Source organism: Myotis myotis, unplaced genomic scaffold, assembly GCF_014108235.1.
Source record: "Myotis myotis isolate mMyoMyo1 unplaced genomic scaffold, mMyoMyo1.p scaffold_m19_p_8, whole genome shotgun sequence".
Lineage (NCBI taxonomy): Eukaryota > Metazoa > Chordata > Mammalia > Chiroptera > Vespertilionidae > Myotis > Myotis myotis.
Window position 1 is genome coordinate 36,399,667 of NW_023416390.1, and position 18,332 is coordinate 36,417,998.

The following is an 18,332-nucleotide window of genomic DNA, read 5'->3' on the forward strand; positions in this document are numbered from 1 at the left end:
CCGCCCCTCCCCAAGCACCACCTGCCGGTCCCACACAGGCCCTTCTTTGAGGGGAGCTGGTGGCCCTCACCACCCTGTGCCCTCGCTCAGGGGCCTCTTCCTGGAAGCCCTGCCCAGCCCTCTGGAAGACACATAGGGCCTGGCTCTCAGGCCCTATGCAAGGTGCCCGGCTCCCTTACTATCAGGGGGCCACTCCAACGAGCGGAGGAGGCTGGGGTTCAGACAGAGCAGCTGCACTGCCAGGCTGGGTCGGGGAGCCCCGGGAAGTGGGGTGGGGGTTCTCTCCTGGACCTTCTCTTGGTGGCGTCCCAGGGAAAAGCTGACCAGGACCTGTCCTTGGTTCTCCCTCCTGTCCTCAGCTGGACGATAGGGAGGGGCTGGATGGGGCTCCAGGACCCCCAGCTGAGGGGCCTTTGTTCTCTTGGGGTGAAAGATTCCAGATCCACTCTGGGGAGGAAGTGGCTGAGGGGTGGGGGATCTGCCCTGAAGGCCCTGTGATTGGTAAGGGTTCACCTGACTTTGAGGACCTGCTGCCTGATGTTCAGGGTGCTGGTGGATGAAGGGGTTGGGGGCCACCATTCATAATGTCCCAGCAGATTTCAGGGTGTCCTAGCCACTCAGAACCCCCTGGGCCGCGGGTGCTGGGGCGTGTCCAGGGCAGCCGGGAGCCCTCAATGGGAGACTCTGCCTTTGGGTTTCCCCAGGCCCAGGTTGCCTACCTGGACTGTGGCCTTTCCTCCTTGGTCTTTTTTTTGTTTGTTTTTTTATTGTTTTATTGCTTAAAGTATTACAAAGAGTATTACATATGTCTCCTTTTTTTCCCGCCCTTGACAATCCCCTGGCCTCCCCTACCCCCCAGTGTCTTATGCCCATTGGTTATGCTTATATGCATGCATACAAGTCCTTCGGTTGATCTCTTACTCCCCCTTCTGCCCCCCAACCCTCCCGCCTTTCTGCTGTAGTTTAACAGTCTGTTCGAGGCTGCTCTGCCTCTGTATCTATTTTTGTTCGTAAGTTTATAATGGTCTTTATTATCCATGAATGAGTGAGATCATGTGGTATTTTTCCTTCATTGACGGGCTTATTTCACTTAGCATAATGCTCTCCACTTCCATCCATGCCGTTGAAAATGGTAAGAATTCCTTATTTTTTTACAGCAGCATAGTATTCCATCGTGTAGATGTACCACAGTTTTCTAATCCATTCATCTACTGATGGGCACTTACGCTATTTCCAGATCTTAGCTATGGTGAATTGTGCTGCTATGAACATAGGGGTGCGTATATCCTTTCTGATTGGTGTTTCTGGTTTCTTGGGATATAGTCCTAGAAGTGGGTTTCCTCCTCGGTCTTACCTTTGATTCTGACACTGTCAAGAAGAGGCGGGACAGACCTTGTGGAACGATGGGGGGGGGGGGGGTGGACTCAGGCCAGCTCCACCTCCTCAGAGTCCTCTGCCAGGCCAGGGAGACAGGCAGGGCTGGGGACAGTTTATTGATGAATGGTGTCTGGGGAGGAAGAGGGGGTGGGTTTTGTGCTCCTCAGCCAGGGACCTGGCCTCCACATGGGGCTCACAGGGAGCCCAGCGGCTGCTGCCCCACCCGCCTCTGCCCAGGCTCCTGGCCTCTGCACCCCTCTTTGGGTGTTTGGGTGCCCTCAGGCCCTGAGGCCGGCTTCCCTTTGGGGGTTCGATACTTGTTCTTCTGACTGTACAGCAGGTTCCTCTGGAAAAGGCGGGGGAGGTGGCCATGGTACAGCAGGACCGCCAGCACCATCCCTGCAGGAGACGGAGTGTCAGACATAGGGCCCTCGGGCTTCTTGCAGCCCAAGACACCTGGGCACTCACACGCCAGACTTTCCCTAGGATGGGGCGGGGTGCCTGCAGACCTGGGCTGGGGGGAGGGGGTGACAGCAGCCTGGGAACCTGACCCGGCTCCCTCCCCTCCCCAAAGGAAGCAGCCCCTGAATGGGCTCTGCACCAGAGAGCTGGGCCCTGCAGGCTTGCCTACCAGGATGCTTTGTGTGGCCTGTTCCCCAACCATGAGCCACGCCCAGGGCTAGCCTTGCCTCTGCCCCTGGGAGCTCCTGGGGACCCCAGTGCCCCCCACCGGCCCTTACCTGTCAGAGGGCCCAGCCAGTACACCTGGGCGTACTCCAGCAAGGTGTGCCCTGAGCAGTGGAAGGTAACAGAGGCGGCCAGGGCGGGGTTGAAGAAGGCAGATGTGAGGGGTCCAGCTGTGGAGGAAGCACGGACAGGCCTCGTGCGGCCCTACCTGGACCAGAGCCACCCTCCGAAATCCCCACCCTGAATCCTACTGTGCCCTGGCCGAGGTGGGCTCTTGGCACCCAGGCAGGGAGCCCAGTCCATCCTAGGCCCCTGCACTGATGGGGTCAGGGCAGGAAGGACACTCAACCAAGGCCAAAGCTTTCATGGTCAGGGAGCAGCCGGGGGAGTCTCTCCAGGGACATCCAATGCCCAACCTGACCTCTCACCCCTGGGATGGACTCATCTCTCCCAGCCCCTTTCTCCAACACATCCCACCTTGAGGGAGATTGTCTTAGAGAGACAGAAAGAGAGAGACTGAGAGAGAGAAAGTGAGAGAGACAGACAGAGGCAGAGATGGAGCAATACGGGGACAGAGACAGAAAGATAGGGAGGCAGATAAAGACAGACAGACAGACAGACAGAGACCAAGAGACAGACAAAGAGATAAAGACATCGTGGAGCAAAGCAACACCAGGACTGTGGGGAGATTTGGACGAGCAGCCAGAGCCAGGCCAGCGTCTCTGAACCCCAGGCCAGGCAGACCCCCCGTGAGCAGGGGCCTCCCGGGGCAGGCCTGGGCCCTGTGGACAGGGAGCCTGAAGCCGGCAGGTGGAGGCCGGGTGTGGGCAGTGGTGCTGACTCTGTGGGAGGCACCCTGGGTGGGTCCTGTGTAGACGCCGGAGCTTCTGGGTGTCACCTCAGGTGAGTGTCCGGGCCATCTGGCCGCAGAGCTCTGCCCCTGACAACCTCTCTGCTCAGCCCTGCCTCGATCTCTCCACCTGTGCATGGGCCCCAGTGGCAGCTTTCTGGCCATTGGTGGCCCAGGTACCACAGTCAGTGACACAGAAAGTGGGCCCTCAGGGCTGGGTCTGTCCTCCCTGGGGACCCCATGAATGGAGACCTTGGGGAGCTCGGCCTCAGCCCCTTCCTGCTGCGTCTTCTGCTGCGTCTTCCCCCGCCTGGAGCCAACAGCTGCCACGGTCACAGGTGCCCTTCCTAGAGAGTTTGACGAGTCCACGCCCAGCACAGGGGCACTGCAGCCACTTCCTGAGAGGCGCTCCTGTCCTACCCCGGCCCCGGCCCCGGTGCCCAGGGGCAGAGGGAGTGTGCAGCCCAGAGGACCCTCCTCGGGGCAAATCCCACAGACTGCAGGGCCCCAGCCTGGCTCCTCCGTGTCCTGGCCCAGTGCTGTCCCCAACTCAGGACAGCTGGAAAGTAAGGTCTGTGGTCAGTGGCTCTCTGCTTTTCCACGAAGAGGGGAAAGGCCCCTGTCTCACTGGGGGCAGGCCCAAGTGGGGGACCTCAGGATAGGGGACCTCCATCTAAGGGCCAAATGCAGAGCGGGGCAGGGGGAGGCTCAGGGCGGCTCCCACAGGGGCTGAAGGACCCATGAGAATTTGGTCAGGAGGTATGCCTGGGTGGGAGGAGTGACCCCAAAGGGAGGCGGAGTGTCTGCTGCCACCCCAGTAGCTCTTGGTGCCGAGAGGGGAGGTGGAGACCTGGGTGAGGAAGAAACAACAGGACCCGGCCCCCTGGAAAGGGGTGACAGAAGACGCAGGACAGAGTCCCAAGGGACAGAAGATGCAGGGCTTGCCTACTGGAGAAACCGCCGGCTGCCCATCTGCCCCTGAACGCAGCCCCTGAACTCCCCAGCCGGCCACTTTGCTTTCTTAGAAAAGCATTTTCGTGTCTACGCTGCCATGCAGAACACTCACCGCATACAGTGAGGGGGGCCTTTCTGTTGGTTCAGCTTCTGGAAGGAGCTCAGAGTGTGGAGAGGCCTGGCCAGGAGGAAGGCCCCGACAGGGGCCTGGGGTCCCACCTGCCACGCTGTGTCCAGCCCCACTGGTCATACCACCACCTGCTTCCCAGGGAATGGGCTCCCCAGTATCTGTGGCTCGCAGAGCCCTCAGCTGGCAGCCCCTTTCCTGCCCACAGCTGCTGGCGGCCCTGCCAGAGGTTCTGAGGAGACGCAGGGGAAGACGCCCAGGTCTCACCTGTGTAGGCGATGACGGTGACCAGCAGGGCCACGGCTGGCACTCTGTAGACGGGAAGGCTATTCCTGAGGCGGAGGAGGGTCAGATGGAAGACGAAGGCGCAGGCGCCCTCCACCAGCGCGCCGTGGGGGACGGTCGTGCGCAGGGCCGAGCTGCAGTGTTCGGCCATGAGGTTCTGCAGGACATGCAGGTCACTGAGCTCCCAGGCCCAGTAGAGCCGGGTCAGGGCGCAGGCCGCCCGCATGCCCAGCTCCTGGGCTGCCAGCTTGAGCAGCGTGCCGGGCAGAGAGGCCTCGGCCAGGAGGAGCTCCTGCAGGGACACGGTGGGGTTGGCCGAGGCCCCTTCGAAGGTGGCCCCGTGTGCCAGGAAGAGCAGGAACAGCAGGGTCAGCAGCAGGTCGGGCCCGAAGCCGCCCGCCCAGGGGCCCAGCTCTGCCAGCATCCGCATCTCCAGGCAGCAGGCCCCCAGCTGGGCCGCGCCCGCCGCCTCCAGGGCAAAGCTGACGTAGGCACCTTTGGGAAGCAGGGCCTTGGACACCCTCCTGGCCGCCTGGCACAGGGCAATGGTGGCCAAGAAGAACGAGAGAGACACGTTCAGACCAGCCATCGGCTCCAGGGGCTCTATGGAGCCAGACTGAGCAGGGAACCTGAGCTGACGTATCGGGGCTGACCCACCCCAGGACCCAAGGGCGGGGGAGCCGTGGAAGCGTCCATCTGGGCTGGCACTCCTGGGAACGCCACACCTGCACCCTCACCTCCATCCCACCTGCTGCAGACCCAGGAGCAGAGCCAGGAACGCCCACAGCAGACCGGCCCTCAGCCAGGCGTCTTCCCCAGGGCGTGAGACACACCGGGACACGCACCCCACTCGGCCAGCCCAGGGCTGCAGCCTGGCCACAGCTCTTCAAAGCCTCCATCGAGCGCCATGCCACACCCAGGCTCCCAGCTCCATGCTGGCAGCTCCCTGTGCCTGGGCTGAGCCCCCACGTGGGCGGGTCCCTGGCTCTGCCTGCACTCTGGGTCACATGCCACCAGTTCCCTGCATGGAGGCAGGCATCTGTGGGGCCAGGTGTCCCCCACAGGAAGCCCTGGGGGCTCCACGAGAGCTGCTCTGGGCGCTCAAAGAAGCTGAACCAGCAGAAAGGCCCACCTCACTATACGCGGTGTGTTCTGCAGGGCAGCGTAGACACATAAAGTGCTTTTCTAAGAAAGCAGAATGGCCGGCTGGGGAGTTCAGGGCCTTCGTTCAGACCCCGGGCCCTTGGCACGTAGGGGTTGCCTGGGAACACCTCCCCACCCCTACCATGTGCCAAACGGACCCCTTCCTGAGGACACATTGCTGGGCCACGTCTCTCCAGTCCAGAGGGACCTGGGAGTCACTGCCATCAAGATTGGTTTGGATTTCCTTTCTGGGAGTCCAGCTGAGCATGACGTCACCTGGCCGAACCCCAGCAGGCCCTGGGGCCCGCATGCTGCCCCGGTTCTGGAACTGGTTCCCCAGAGCTGTGGCAGCGCCTTCCACGGGCAGGGTGCACGCAGCGCCCCCTTGTGTTCATCCCACCGGAACCTGTTTCCTGGGGAACAGAGGCTTCCCTGTCCTGCTCACTTCCCCTCCCTTCCATTCCTCGTTTTTATTTTTCTAATCCAATGCCTGTGCCTGCCAGACTCTGCTTGCACAGAAGGGAGCCTGAGACCCGGGAAGGAGAACCCACAGCATGGAGGACAAGGAGCTGGCTCTTTTCCTGGTTGTCCCCAATTTTGAGGGCCAGGACTTTTACGGAGAGGGTGAGGTTAACCCCAACAAGAGTTCCACCTTGGGCAGCCCTGTAGGAAACCCACCCACCATCCCCCTTGCCCACCAGACCACACCCCGGATGGCAGACAGACCCGGGCAGACTCTAGCCTGGGGGGTGCGAGCTGCCCCTGTCCTTTCCTTGTTCGAGGCCCAGCCCCCTCAGAAGAGCGGGGGGACATTCTGAAGCCACAGAGACCTAGAGACTGGACACAGGCAAGCCAGGGTTCCCTCGGGGACCATGTGGAGGGTGTGTCCATGCTGGGGCCTCCATCGTCAGCACCCACTGGCCTTCTGTCTGTCCCTGTAACTCCTGCTCCCACCAGGTGGGATCTGGCCCTCCGCCTCCACGTGTCCACGCAGCACACAGAAGGCACCGTCCGACAGTCCACTGTGAGCACACCGACCTCCACACGGGGGCTCAGGGACTCACGTGGGCAATCAATGTCGACCCATTTTTTTATTTTTAGGTACTTTTTGATTTTTAGATAAAACTTAAAAGGAAGCTCATCAACCTTCAGCGGAAACCTCCACCCTCTGACAAACACATGAACCCGGTAACCACGCCGTCACCCAGGAAGGGGGCATTTCCACCGTCCCCGGGCCTCGCCTTCCTTCCTCGTGCCGCCCACCCACTCTCCTGGCTCCTGTTCCCGCAGGCCCGAGTTTCTCGTGGACAAGGAACCGTCACCGGAGCCCGGGTCTGTCCGTGAGGGGCACTGCCCTTCTTATTGCTGAATAGAATTCCACGTAAGGAAGGACCACGCTGGTGTGTCCATTTCTCCGATTGAACATTTAGGTATTTTTTTCTTTTGTTTTTTGCCCGGTGCGAACAAAGCTGCCACAGCGCTGCCTTGGCAGCCGTGGTATGTGACACAAGAGCAGCGTGTGAGACGTGTGGGCTGTGAAGAAGGTTGGTGTAAAGGTTCACACACACTGTCTACCCTACCCAGAGTTCACGTCCCTTTACTTATGGTTTCGACCGTATTTTCCTGATGACAGAGGATGCTAAGCACATTGCTGTGAGCTGATTGGTCATTCAAATACGTTTTGCTCATTTTTTATTAAGTGTAAACCTTTTTATTATCTACTAGTGACCCAACGTGCGAAATCACGCGAGACCCGGAACCCCGGGGCTCCTCAATGGATTGCCCCAAAGAGGTAGGCTGGAGCCGGGGGTCTCGCCTCCATGGTGCGGAGCCGCGGGACCCCCAGGCCTTGTTGTATGGAGCAGCTGCCAGGCCCTGCCTCCGCGACACACACACAGCATCAAGTCCTCGCCCACCTGCGTGCGCCTCATCATGCACGCAGTCCCACCCACCCGCACGCGACTGCGGCAGATGCAGCCTCCTTGTAACGGCGTGAGGGCATCGCGGTGTGACAACCACCTAGGCCAGTGGTCGGCAAACTCATTAGTCAACAGAGCCAAATATCAACAGTACAATGATTGAAACTTCTTTTGAGAGCCAAATTTTTTAAACTTAAACTATATAGGTAGGTACATTGTTATTAATTTAATTAGGGTACTCCTAAGGCTTAGGAAGAGCCACACTCAAGGGGCCAAAGAGCCGCCACATGTGGCTCGTGAGCCGCAGTTTGCCGACCACGGACCTAGGCTATTATTAGTGTGTGTGTTTGTATGTGTGTGTGTGTATATATATACATATACATATAAAAGCTTAAGCTACTGTTCGACCATTCAACCAGTAGCTATGATGCACACTGACCACCAGAGGGTAGATGCTGACTGGTAGGTTAGCTTGACTGGTAGGTCTGGCCAATCGGGTCTGGGCAAGACGGGCCAGACACACCCTGAAGCCCTCCCGTGATCCCTCCCTGACCCCGATTGTGCACGGGTGGGGCCTCTCTGCTTGGCCTGTGCCCTCTTGCAATCCGGGACCCCTCGGGGGATGTTGGAGAGTCAGTTTCATCCCGATCCCTGCAGGCCATGCTGAGAAACCCCACTGGTGCACGAATCCGTGCACTGGGCCTCTAGGTGAGTTATAATGATGCTTCATGTATTCTTATATATTCTGCATACAAATCCTTTGTCCTAACCTTGTTTAACAAATATCTTCTCCCAGTTCCTGGCCATTTTCTTAGTGATGCATTTCAATAAGTCCGTCTAGAAGTGTTCCTGTTTTGTGTTTTACATTTATGTCTAAGGTCTATTTTGACCTAACTTCTCAACCTTTGTGAAAAGTCTAAGATCTCCCACCGGTGACCCGATGTGCAAATAACACAGCAGAGGCCCGCGCTTGGAGCTGCGTGAGGAACCACGTTTATTTCATAACTGGACAGAGCGTAGGTGCACACACAGTACGGGAGCCTAGAGCTAACACTCGGGGTCAGGACGTTGGGGAACTGGAGTCATTACGGCAGGATGGGTTATGGTGCAGGGGTGGGTGTGCCACACAACCACGTATGTACAAGCCACAGGGAGCCCCGGGGACAGGCAGCTACAGGAAGCACAGGCCCAGGAAGAAGCCACAGCCTGTTGTCTGGAGGACCAGCGTGGCAACCTGCTCACACCTCCCCGAGCACTTCGCCACACCCGCCTGAGGTGGGTCCGCCTCACACAGCCGCCTGGGTGTGTGTGTGCATGTGCATGCGTGTGTGGCCGAAATGAAACATTGCCACCTCACGAGTGGTTATTCAGAACAGGGAGTCCTTGCAACTACTGAGCATCTCACACACCCTGGACACCAGCCAGGTTATTGGAACCCACGGCCGGCCGGCCGAGCCCAGCATCCCCCCTGGGACCTCTCCCTAGAGCCTCTGGAAGGAACTCATACTCCACTGGGGGGACAGAGAGCGGATCCGGACAAGAATGGTGTCTTTCAAACAAAACGAGGCCGCAGCCTGAGCAGCATCAAGCATTCAAACCAAAACCACCAGAGTTGGCTTTCTGGATCTCTCTCTCCTCCCTACTCAGCGGGAACAGAAGCCACACCAGGCCTGACTTAGCTCTCTGCACCCCAAAGGGTGCAAACCCTTGGGGGCCCCCAGATGAGCCTCGCTTGTCACAGATGTGGAAACGAAGTCCCGGTTTGATAAAGGACTTGTCTCAGCTAACATGACACATGGAGGTTTGGGCAGGGCGGGCACAGAGACCAGGCCTCCTGACTCAGCGTGGGTTTCCTCTCCAGCCACTCTGGGTGTCTGGACTCGGACCTAGGACCTCCCGCTACAGCAGGCCCGGAAGGGACGCCAGGTCCACGCCTGGCTCCTCATCACTGCCGAGACGGCCCAGGCCAGGATGAAACGGTCCCTGGAAGCCTCCATGGCAGGGGAGGCTCCTGAATTTGGGGAGATTCCGAAAACCCTCTCGGGGGCCCCTTCCCTCGGCCCTGCCGAGGACACAGGTGCTCTGCAGGTTGGCTGGCCTCAGACACCTGTGCCCTTGTGCAAAGCCCTCAGACCCTCTTGGGGCCACGCCCTCAGGCTGGCTGACCTGAGTGGGCCGTGGCTGGGCCCTGGCTCTCTCAGCACTTGCCCCTCCTTGCTTCTCCCCGCCACGGGCTGTCATAGAAGCCAGTGTTTGTCCCAGACTAGCTCCTCTCCTGTGTGTCTCAGCCCATCACCTCCGGGAACACCTGTGGAGGTGAGCACTGTCCCTGCTTCTGGACAATGTGTGCCCAGACGCGGTCCTGGGCCCTGACGCTCGCTGGCGGCTTCCCCTCAGGAGCACTGTCCAGGCACAGGGCTGTCAGCCTCCTGCTGGGCTGGTGTAGGCTGGCGGGCACACACAGCTGCCACAGGGTCCGCCCTCCTGCATCCCTCATCTGCGGCCAAGCTTGAGGGGCCTGAACAACTTCCCCAAAGGAAAACCTCACTGGAACCTCGTCCCTCGGACGAAGCCCACACCTCACATCCCCAGAGGAAGGAGCTGGGGCACCTCTGGCCTCAGTGGCCGGAACCGCGAGAATGTCCATGTGTCATGTCAGCACCACGCAGGACAGTGTGGGTCTCAGAACCACTGTCTCCAGGGTGAGCTGGAGTCCTCCAAGCCAAGTGGAAGCTGGTGTCAGTGAGCGGTGCCCAGCAGGGGCTGGCAAGGATGGAGGGAGTTGCCAGAGAAAGCTGTGGACCAGCAAGGCTGGGCATGAACTGGGCCCAAGTGAAGCCGCTCTGCTGGGGAGAGTTTTGCAGTGTTTTTTTTTCTTGAGCTTAAAAAGAGGCCCAATGTGCCTCGGGTGTGGGAACAGGTCCCAGGAGACCCCCTGTGGTTTCTCTGCTGGGTTTAGGGCCTAGACAGAACCCTCGGCCAGACTCTTGGCCTGGGCTGACTCCTGTCCTGCCCTGGCCAACCCTTGGGCACAGGGTCTGCAGAGAGGCCAGAACAAGAGAATGGCGGCACATCTGATGCAGAAGGGGGAGGAGGAGCCCATGGCACTCACAGAACTCTCTTCTCGCGGAGCAAAGAGGGGAAATCTCAGACTTTCTTCCCAGGAGCAACCTTGAGCTCACTCCATTTCTCACAGCAACTGGAGAGGCTGTACCTCAAGCCCCTCGCTGCCTGGACCATCACCCTGGACCACCTCTAACCCCAGCCAGCCTCGCCCTACCTGCCTGGACACACAGCACGAGCGTGGGCTCCTGTCCCTCCTCCCCGGCCCTGCCAGCATAGCCCCTGCAGCCCTACCACTGCCTCACCTCCCACACCCTCCCAGGAGCTGCATTGGCACTGCTGGGAGTCACAGCTCAGGCGGCTGCTGTGCAGGTTGGATGTGGCTGCATCTCCTGCTAGAAGGGACACACGCCACCTTCTGTGCTGCTGGGACTTCAGGCATCAGGTCTCCCTGACTCAGGCACACACCCCAGGACGAGGGTCTGCCCCATGGGCAGCTGGGGAGAGGCCTCAGGCAGGTGGCCCAGTGGCACCAACCTCACTGTGGTCTTCCGAGGCAGCTGCCCACCCTATCTGTCCCTAAGAGGCTTGGGAGATTGGTGTGGGAACAAGCGGGAACAGGTCCATCTGAATCCTAAAGGTCGTTAGAAATAAATACTTATAAATAGAATACAGTCTTATAGTTAACTTCTGAGTGGACTGCTTCCACGTCGCTAACTACTGTATATTAATTATAAGTCTGTCTATGCTTAAAAAAATATGAGAACGTCACTGATGCCCCTGACTGGTGCCCTCTGGTCTCTCCAGCGTCTCCCAGCTCTTCCCACCCTCCCCCCCCGGGGCACAGTCTCAGAGAAGGAATGATGACAACACGGCCTCCACTGGGAGCATGACAGTCATGTGGTGCAGGTCCCCGGCCAGAGTCAGGCTCGCTGGCCCAGCACAGCGTCCCTGGGAGGAGGGGACTTGTTGGCTTGTCTGGTGGGAAGGACTGGGTGGCAAAGACAGACGGATGGTGAGAGGGGGCAGGCCGGGCCTGCTGGCTGTCTGGAGGGGGGTGTCTTCCACTCAGACCCGCATCTGGGCAGACCTCCTTCTGGAAAGCTTGGACCTGCAGGAGGGTTGGAAGAGAAGCAGAGCTCAGGGAGGACGGAGCCTGCAGCTCATTGACCCCAGACCCCGCTGGTTCCCTTGGCAGCCGAGAGACATGTCACCGTGACCCCTGTGAAGTCACGGAGGGAGGGGGGCCTGGCTATTCCCTACACAGAGGTTTCTTCCCTACAGAAAAGTACGCCTTGGTGGCAGGTGAAGCTTGAAAATTTGGGGAGTTTATCCGCTCCTTGAGCAGCAAGGACAAACATGAACACCGACGCCCCTGCAGATGCCCCCAGGCCTGCACCCTCCCTCGTCCCAGCAGAGGTGGAAACACCCATCCAGCCTGAGGTGGCCCTACCGTATGGTCCCGGCCAGGAGAGGGTTGAACGCGTACAGCCAGTCGTGCATGTCCTTGTCGCTACTGGCCTGCAGCAGGATGCCGCGGTGCTCCGTGCACACGGCGAACGTGTGGGGCGTCTGCAAAGCACCGCACTGTGAGAGGCACCGCCCCTCCCTGGGGTCAGCACTCAGCCAGGGAGGAGGGAGCAAGAGGGGAGACCCACAGGATGGGGGCGCTGACAGGGCTATGTGAACTCAGCAGTGCGCACGGCCTGGCCCGGAAGGTTCTGCAGGACACCCCTCTATTCTCATGCCCCAGGGCCCCTTGCCACTGCTCTGTGTCCCCACCTCACGGGCCAAGGCTCCTTCCCCCGCCCCCCCCCCCCCCCGGGACCCTGGCACAGCTGTGGTCCAGATACGTCCACTGGGCCCAGAAATCCTGGCGTCCCTTATTCTCAAGCTTGAGCCCTTGGCATCGTGGTTTGAGTTCCCACCCCCACCCCAGGGAATCAAAAATCACCTAGTGCCACTGTAGTGGCCGAGGGAAGGAGTCGGGGCTCCCAGCACCCACATCCATAGCTGCGCTTGCTCAGAGGAGCAGGGCAAGGCTAGGGGGTAGGGGGCTGGACTCCTGGGCCCACAGCACTGCTGGCCTGTGTGGCTCGGCCCACCCCACCATGGGCATCCTCAGGAGGGGACGGGGTTGTTGGCCCTGGGATGGGAGAAGGTTAATGCTTGTCCCATCATCACCACTGGTTGCCACCCGGACAATGAGCCCCATGGGTGGTAGAGTCCTGGGACAGGAAAGGCTGCCCGGCTCCTGCCCTCTCCTTCCCTGCCTGGGACTCAGTGTCCTGCCAGCCCAGGGCCTGCCCATCCCATTTCCGTGTCCGCACCTTGAGCATGGCCTGCTGGTCCTCGCTGTACTCCACCTGGGCGGTGGAGAGGTTGAGCACAAACCTCTCTACAGTGTCCTTGTCGTTGTTGTACATGTAGGCGTAGGGCCGCCGCACCACCACGTAGCGCTTGGCCCAGCCGGCCGTGTGCGGCTCCAGGAAGTGCAGGTAGCCCTTCTTGGAGACGATGGGGCTGTGGGAACAGGAACGTCTGCTCGTCCACACCCTCCTGGCAGCCAGTGGGAGGCCCCAGCTCGGAGGTTCACTGTCCACCATGAGCCAGGTCCCCAGCCGTGCCGCCAGCGGGCCTCCGAGAGGAGCAGCCAGGACAGAGGCACCTGGGGACCTGGCAAGACCCCAACCTGGCAGGCCAGAGACCAGAACCACCCACCCGTCTCTGAGCCTCGGTCCCCAGCTGGAAGATGGAAAAGCGTAGGAAGGCTGCAGCTGCCCTGGCCTGTCACGCCGTAACCCATGACCGCACCCACCAACAGTGGTGAGCTCAGGACATGTGCATGGTGGCCACACTGGTCATTCGCAGACACATCACCACCAGGGCCCTGCTCCCCAGCCCTAGGTCAGGGGGCAAGGCTGGCCGGTGACCTGCGCACCTGACCCGGACCTCCTGGATGTCGGGAACCAGCGGGCGCTGAGGCTCCTTGTCCAATTCTGTGGCCCGAGCAGGGGAGAGGATCTTCTTGGAATCAGCCTCTGGCACATTCTCGGGCTCCGGGCTGGCCGGCCGGGAGCTGGGCTGCAGGCTCCTGGGGGAGAGGAGGGACGCTGCTGCCCTTCACTGGGCCCAGAACCACCCTCCCCAGGCTCCTGATGGGGCCTCATGCTCTCAGAGCCGCTGTGGCACCTCTGCTGTCTGACGGCCACACCCACAGTCTGGCCCACCCACCTGATTCCAGGATCGTGCTGGACACCGCGGGGAGGGGTCAGCTGTGAGGGGCTCCACACCTCTCTCCCGTGGTGCTCTCTGCCCCTCCCCCTTCACCCCATAAAGGTGGCTGTAGCCACTCGTCATCCCCCAAATCGAGTTGAAAGAGACACAAGTCTCTTAGGGACCGTCTGGCCCATGGCCCACGCCAGGCCCTAGGACTGCACCTGGTGGCCCAGGAGGCCTGTCCCAGGACGACAGCCAGAGGATTCAACACCATTTTTTTTGTTTTTAAGAAGAAATTTAGGAACCGCCAAGGGATTTGAAATTGGATGATCAGACATAAGCGGCGTCAGCAGTGTGTGGGGAGGGTCTCTTCCCAGCTCAGCTCCAGCGCCGCGTGTCCCTGTCTGCAGGAGAGGGCTCAGGTTTTTCTCACTGAGCATTTTATGAGCGCCGCCCCATGAAAAGGGTCTCTTGTTTTGTGCTATTTTGACCCGTTCCTGCTTTTATTCAGGGCTGGTTTTAAATGTATGCGTCAGCAGAACATGGCCTCAGAAAGAAGGTTAGGACATCACGCTCACAGGACGCTGCGGGGTGGGCACAGGACGCTGCGGGGTGGGCACAGGGCAGACTCCGGGGGCAGTGCCTGCAGACCCCACGCCACGAGGGCTGCCCTGGATGTCTGGCTACCCCGAGTGACTTGGCCACCCGCGCCCCCTTCTCTGCACTCTGTGCCTGAGTCACGGCTATCGTTGTCGCTAGTCTTGCAGAGGGGGAAGCTACGCAGGAGCCTGAAGGCTCACTCACCTCAGGTCGGCTGCTCCATACCGCCCTTCGACCAGAGAGGGGCAGGTAGAGGAGGGAGTGAGCGTGGCCACCCCCAGAGGGGACAGGGACGTGTCCTGGAGCAGTGTGATGGACATCTCAGAGAGCTGTGGAGGAGAGAGAGGCTTTTTCAGGGGACACAGGGAGGGAACAGTCTCGTGGTGGGGACACCAATGCAGTGGCTGATTCCTGCACCTTTGCTGGCATTTGAACTCCCATTTAGGGCACCCCCACCCTCACTGCAGGTACCTCCCACCCCCTCCCAGCCCCACCAGGGACTCATGGCTGTAGGGCTTCAAAGAGCATCGAGGACCACACTGGGTGGGCTGGGGAAGGTGCGGCTGAGCCAGACGTTAGGACGTGCACCCTGAGGACCATTGGGATTGGCCCCCCCAGGCAGAGGGAGAGGCCAGCACGGCAGGCTGCGGGGCAGGGAGTGAGGACCCAGGACGGCTGGAGTGCCATGGGACACTGGCGTGGAAGCCATGAGCCAGGTGGGGGCTCGGGGCCTGACTCGGTGCCCACCTTGCTCTCGCTAGCGCTGATGCAGACGTGGCTGTGTGTGTACTCTCTGTTGAACGTGTGCATGAGGAGGCGTAAACACTGCAGGGACAGCAAACACCCAGTCAGGAGTCTCCTGGGACCAGGATCGGCCGAGGGCTCCGCCCCCAGCAACACAGAGACTGGCCCAGGTGCCCGGCACTGCAAGTCAAGGTGGGAGCACCTGCGGGCCTCTAAGAAGACGGGGCAAGCTGGGGAAGCCTCCCCAGGCAGGACTGGGACTGGGCGAAGTCCAGCTCGGTGGCCCCAGCCGCAAAATGGGCTGGGATTCGGGCGGTCAGCTCCCCATCGATTTCGGTATTTAAGAGAAAGAGAGGACATGCCACTGCTCAGGGAGGAGGCTGTAAAGGGCTGCCAAATTCCAGAGTGGGTGCGGTGGGGGCTGTGGGCAAGGGGACTCTATAGACCCCTCATCCTCCCAGCTCCAGGCCCTGACAGGACCCAGCACCGACAAGGCCGCATCACTGGAGCTCTGCAGGGGCTGGGTCATGGCCGTGCTGCCCACAGGCCAACTGCACAGCTGCCTACCTTGACGGCCAGCTCCCGCTGCCTCTCGTTGGGAGTTTCCGGGGGCGACGCTCGGCCGTCAGCGGAGAGTGGAGAGGAGGCGCTGGACAAGCTGTGGGACTCCGAGTCCTCGCTGGAGGCCGGGGACAGCGTCTCGGGGACGGGCCGCTGGGTGGTCTCCAGCTTCTCCCGCAGCAGCAGGTAGTGCCGGGTCTTCTCGACCTGCACACGAGAGCACGCGTGGCCTCACCTGCTGCACTCGAGGACGAGGGCAGGGCGGGCAGCCCGCTGAGCACCAGGGCCCAGGTCAGATCCTGGGAAAGCAAAGCGACCTGAGGCCACGCTGCTGACGGGGAATCAGCTCCTCCCGTGCCCTGCAGCCAACACGCTGCCCTCCTCCATCCTGGCCTCCCGCCCAGCCTGTGCCAGCCCCAAGCGGATGGACACTCGAATTCCGACACGAGCATCCGGCAGGGCCCAGGGGGTGGGTGCGGGCCTCTGCTGCCTGCTGTCCACAGCTGCTGGTCACTGGGCCCCTGACTTAGCAACAGAGGGCCTTGCCCACCCCGATTCCTGGTCTCTGTCTGCAAGCGGACAGCCCTCCGCAATTAGGTCCGTGAGAGCAGTGTGAGTGCCCTCGCTCTGTCCTGGGGTGGCCTGGGACCCCCGGGGTCTGGCATAGACGCACCTCCTGCAGCAGGCTCAGCTTCTCCAGCTCCCACTGGTGGTCCAGGATAAGGCTGTCACTGCGGGGCCTCCAGCCCGCCAGGTTCTCCTCACCCCGCACGTAGGCCACAGACGTGTCCAGCACCCGACGGCGCCGCCGCTGCATCCCTGAAAAGGGTCACCTGTCTGACCATGTCCCTACCGGGGGTGCAGGGACAGGGCCCTGGGGCAGCTCCCCCTCCCCTAACCCTTGGTCCACCCTCAGAGCCACCCTGGGCTCGCCCAAGGAAAGTCATACAGCATCCGTCCTACGGGGGTTAGAGCGCGAGATGCCCTCTCTTCTGCCGGCCTTCCCATTGCTGCCTCGCCCCTCCCTGTCCTCCAGCCCCTCAGGACAACCTTGGAGAGGCCTGTGCTTCTCACAGGGAAGGAACCCCCTAATTGGCAGCTTCGCTGACGTCACCTGGAGTGACCCAGAGGACCCCAAGTGACTCGCAACTAAGTGCCACGCCGCCTGGCCTGCCACAGAGAGCAGGACAGACACCTACCTGGGCTGCCCGCATCGGCCACGTGGCACAGGCTGAGGTCATAGACACCAGTCACACGGTTGCTGTTGGGAGCAGAGGGGGACATGCTGTCACTAAGCACGGGGATGCCCGGGACCAACTCTCACCACCATCAAAGGCACATTGGGCACCTGCCCTGCCCATGCAGGTGGCCTCCAAGGGGGAGCTGGGTGCCAGGCCCCCACACTACAGCCTTACTCGGACAGTCCCCATCTCAGACCCCCTTTTCCCTAGGACTGCCGATTCTGCCAGGGGCACCCACCAACCCCTCTTGTGGACCTCTCAGATGGCTGGTCGTGGCCAGCCCAAGGCCACTGAGTCCTGACCCCCACACTCCCTCCTCCCACTGTGCCCAGAAAGGCCTGGACATGGGGGGTCTACGGGACAGAGCATGTGGGGAACCTCACTGCCTTGACACTGTCCCCCCAGAGTGCAAGGAGCGGTGGGAGTGGGAGAGGCACATCTGGTTCTAGAGTCTGACTCTCAGGTGCTGCCAGCCTCCATTCGAGTCCCCTCCCAGCCTGCCCACGCCCCCCACCCCCGCATTTATCCAGCCTCCCCCATGTGCAGGCGAGGGGCCCTGATGGCCCAGACCCTGTGGCCCCCGGGAAAGAAGGTCACCTGGTGGTGGGGTGCAGTGTGGCACCCTAACATGCCATTGGTGATCCACACGTGCCCCCTGGCTTCCAACAACCCCAACATCGGGGTGAGGAGAAAGGCCGAGAGGAGGGGGCCAGCCAGAAGCGGACAAGCTGGGCTCTCGTCAGCCTGTGCCCGAGCATCCCAAGCAGTCCGGTCTTTGGGTGGCCAGGGTGCCCGGCCCACTCCAGCAGCTCACCTCTCCGAGGACCGCAGGCTCCCGCTGCCGAACAGGTTTCGGATGGAGCGCGAGGCGGGCAGCTTGGCGTCTCGGGAGTAGAAGACCATGCAGAAGTCCTTGGTGATGACGGCCGGCTGTGCACAATTCTCCATCTGTGGGGACAGGGAAGCAGGGGCTCAGGCAGAGGGACACGCCCTCTAACCTCCTGGGGGCAAGAGCCACGGCACTGACCACAGCCCAGGCCTCACTGGGCCCCGCGTGGCCCCACAGCAGGGGGGAGAGTCCCTGCTCCTCGCTGGAGCGCCTCCCGGCAGAGGCAGCGGGCCCTGCCTCCCAGCGCTGCCGAGGGCCAGTTTCCATACAGAGGCCCCGAGGGTCACCATCGATCCAAGACACGCTGCACAACTCGTCTGTGAGAATGTACCCACGCGGTGTGTCTTACCCGCCACAGACCACATCACGGTGGCGGGTGTGGTGTCATATGCAGCTGCTCTTTGTGTTCCTGAAGCTCAACTATAGCTCTGACAAGGCCGATGGGCACTGGGCACTTGTCTGGGCAGAGCCATTACAGATGGAGGAGTAGGCTCTGAGGGGGGCAATGCCCTCACCCTTGATGCTGACCCCAAACTTCCAGATTCCTGGCTACCATGCCCACTAGATTCGCCCAGGCTCCCAGCCTGCTCCTGTGTGTCAGGCCCTGGGGATGGGGAGGAGGCTTCTGTTTATGAGCTGCCTGGAGCATAGATGCCACCTGGCCACACCGAGA

The 18,332-nt window shown here is 61.0% G+C and overlaps 2 protein-coding genes across 31 annotated transcripts in view; both read right to left on the minus strand.

The window, feature by feature from the left end:
* Nucleotides 1-1,553: 1,553 nt before the first annotated feature.
* On the minus strand, nt 1,554-4,979 carry LOC118662255 (aquaporin-12B-like). 2 transcript variants are annotated; one of them, XM_036320893.1, is made up of 4 exons: nt 4,747-4,979; nt 4,263-4,710; nt 2,118-2,234; nt 1,554-1,776 (listed from the first exon to the last, which is right to left on the minus strand). In XM_036320893.1, exons 1-4 carry the CDS (start codon nt 4,867-4,869, stop codon nt 1,571-1,573), a joined length of 894 nt encoding a protein of 297 aa, XP_036176786.1. In that variant the 5' UTR covers nt 4,870-4,979; the 3' UTR covers nt 1,554-1,570. The 2 variants fall into 2 exon arrangements, with proteins under 2 accessions (XP_036176786.1, XP_036176785.1); XM_036320892.1 differs by having other exon boundaries at nt 4,263-4,979.
* Nucleotides 4,980-8,293: 3,314 nt separating this feature from the next.
* The window catches only part of KIF1A (kinesin family member 1A), a 71,728-nt gene continuing 61,689 nt past the window's right edge, over nt 8,294-18,332 (minus strand). For 16 of the 29 annotated variants that reach the window (XM_036320124.1, XM_036320122.1, XM_036320121.1 and 13 more), the window contains 10 exons: nt 17,585-17,718; nt 16,729-16,790; nt 16,203-16,348; nt 15,536-15,736; nt 14,972-15,049; nt 14,429-14,553; nt 13,347-13,499; nt 12,736-12,928; nt 11,859-11,977; nt 8,294-11,516 (listed from right to left, as the gene is read on the minus strand). In XM_036320124.1, the coding sequence (XP_036176017.1) occupies nt 11,474-11,516; nt 11,859-11,977; nt 12,736-12,928; nt 13,347-13,499; nt 14,429-14,553; nt 14,972-15,049; nt 15,536-15,736; nt 16,203-16,348; nt 16,729-16,790; nt 17,585-17,718 (1,254 nt within the window). In that variant the 3' untranslated portion in view covers nt 8,294-11,473. Of the gene's footprint in view, nt 11,517-11,858; nt 11,993-12,735; nt 12,929-13,346; nt 13,500-14,428; nt 14,554-14,971; nt 15,050-15,535; nt 15,737-16,202; nt 16,349-16,728; nt 16,791-17,584; nt 17,719-18,332 lie in introns of all 29 variants that reach the window. The other 13 variants (XM_036320123.1, XM_036320114.1, XM_036320101.1 and 10 more) reach the window with 2 other exon arrangements.

Coding starts and splice junctions, on each gene's coding strand:
- LOC118662255 (XM_036320892.1), bottom strand. CDS start 4,869: ATGGCTGGTCTGAACGTGTCTCTCTCGTTCTTCTTGGCCACCATTGCC. Junction 2,235..4,262: donor CACCGTCATCGCCTACACAG/GTGAGACCTGGG, acceptor CTTCCTCCACAG/CTGGACCCCTCACATCTGCC. Junction 1,777..2,117: donor CTGGCTGGGCCCTCTGACAG/GTAAGGGCCGGT, acceptor CGTCTCCTGCAG/GGATGGTGCTGGCGGTCCTG.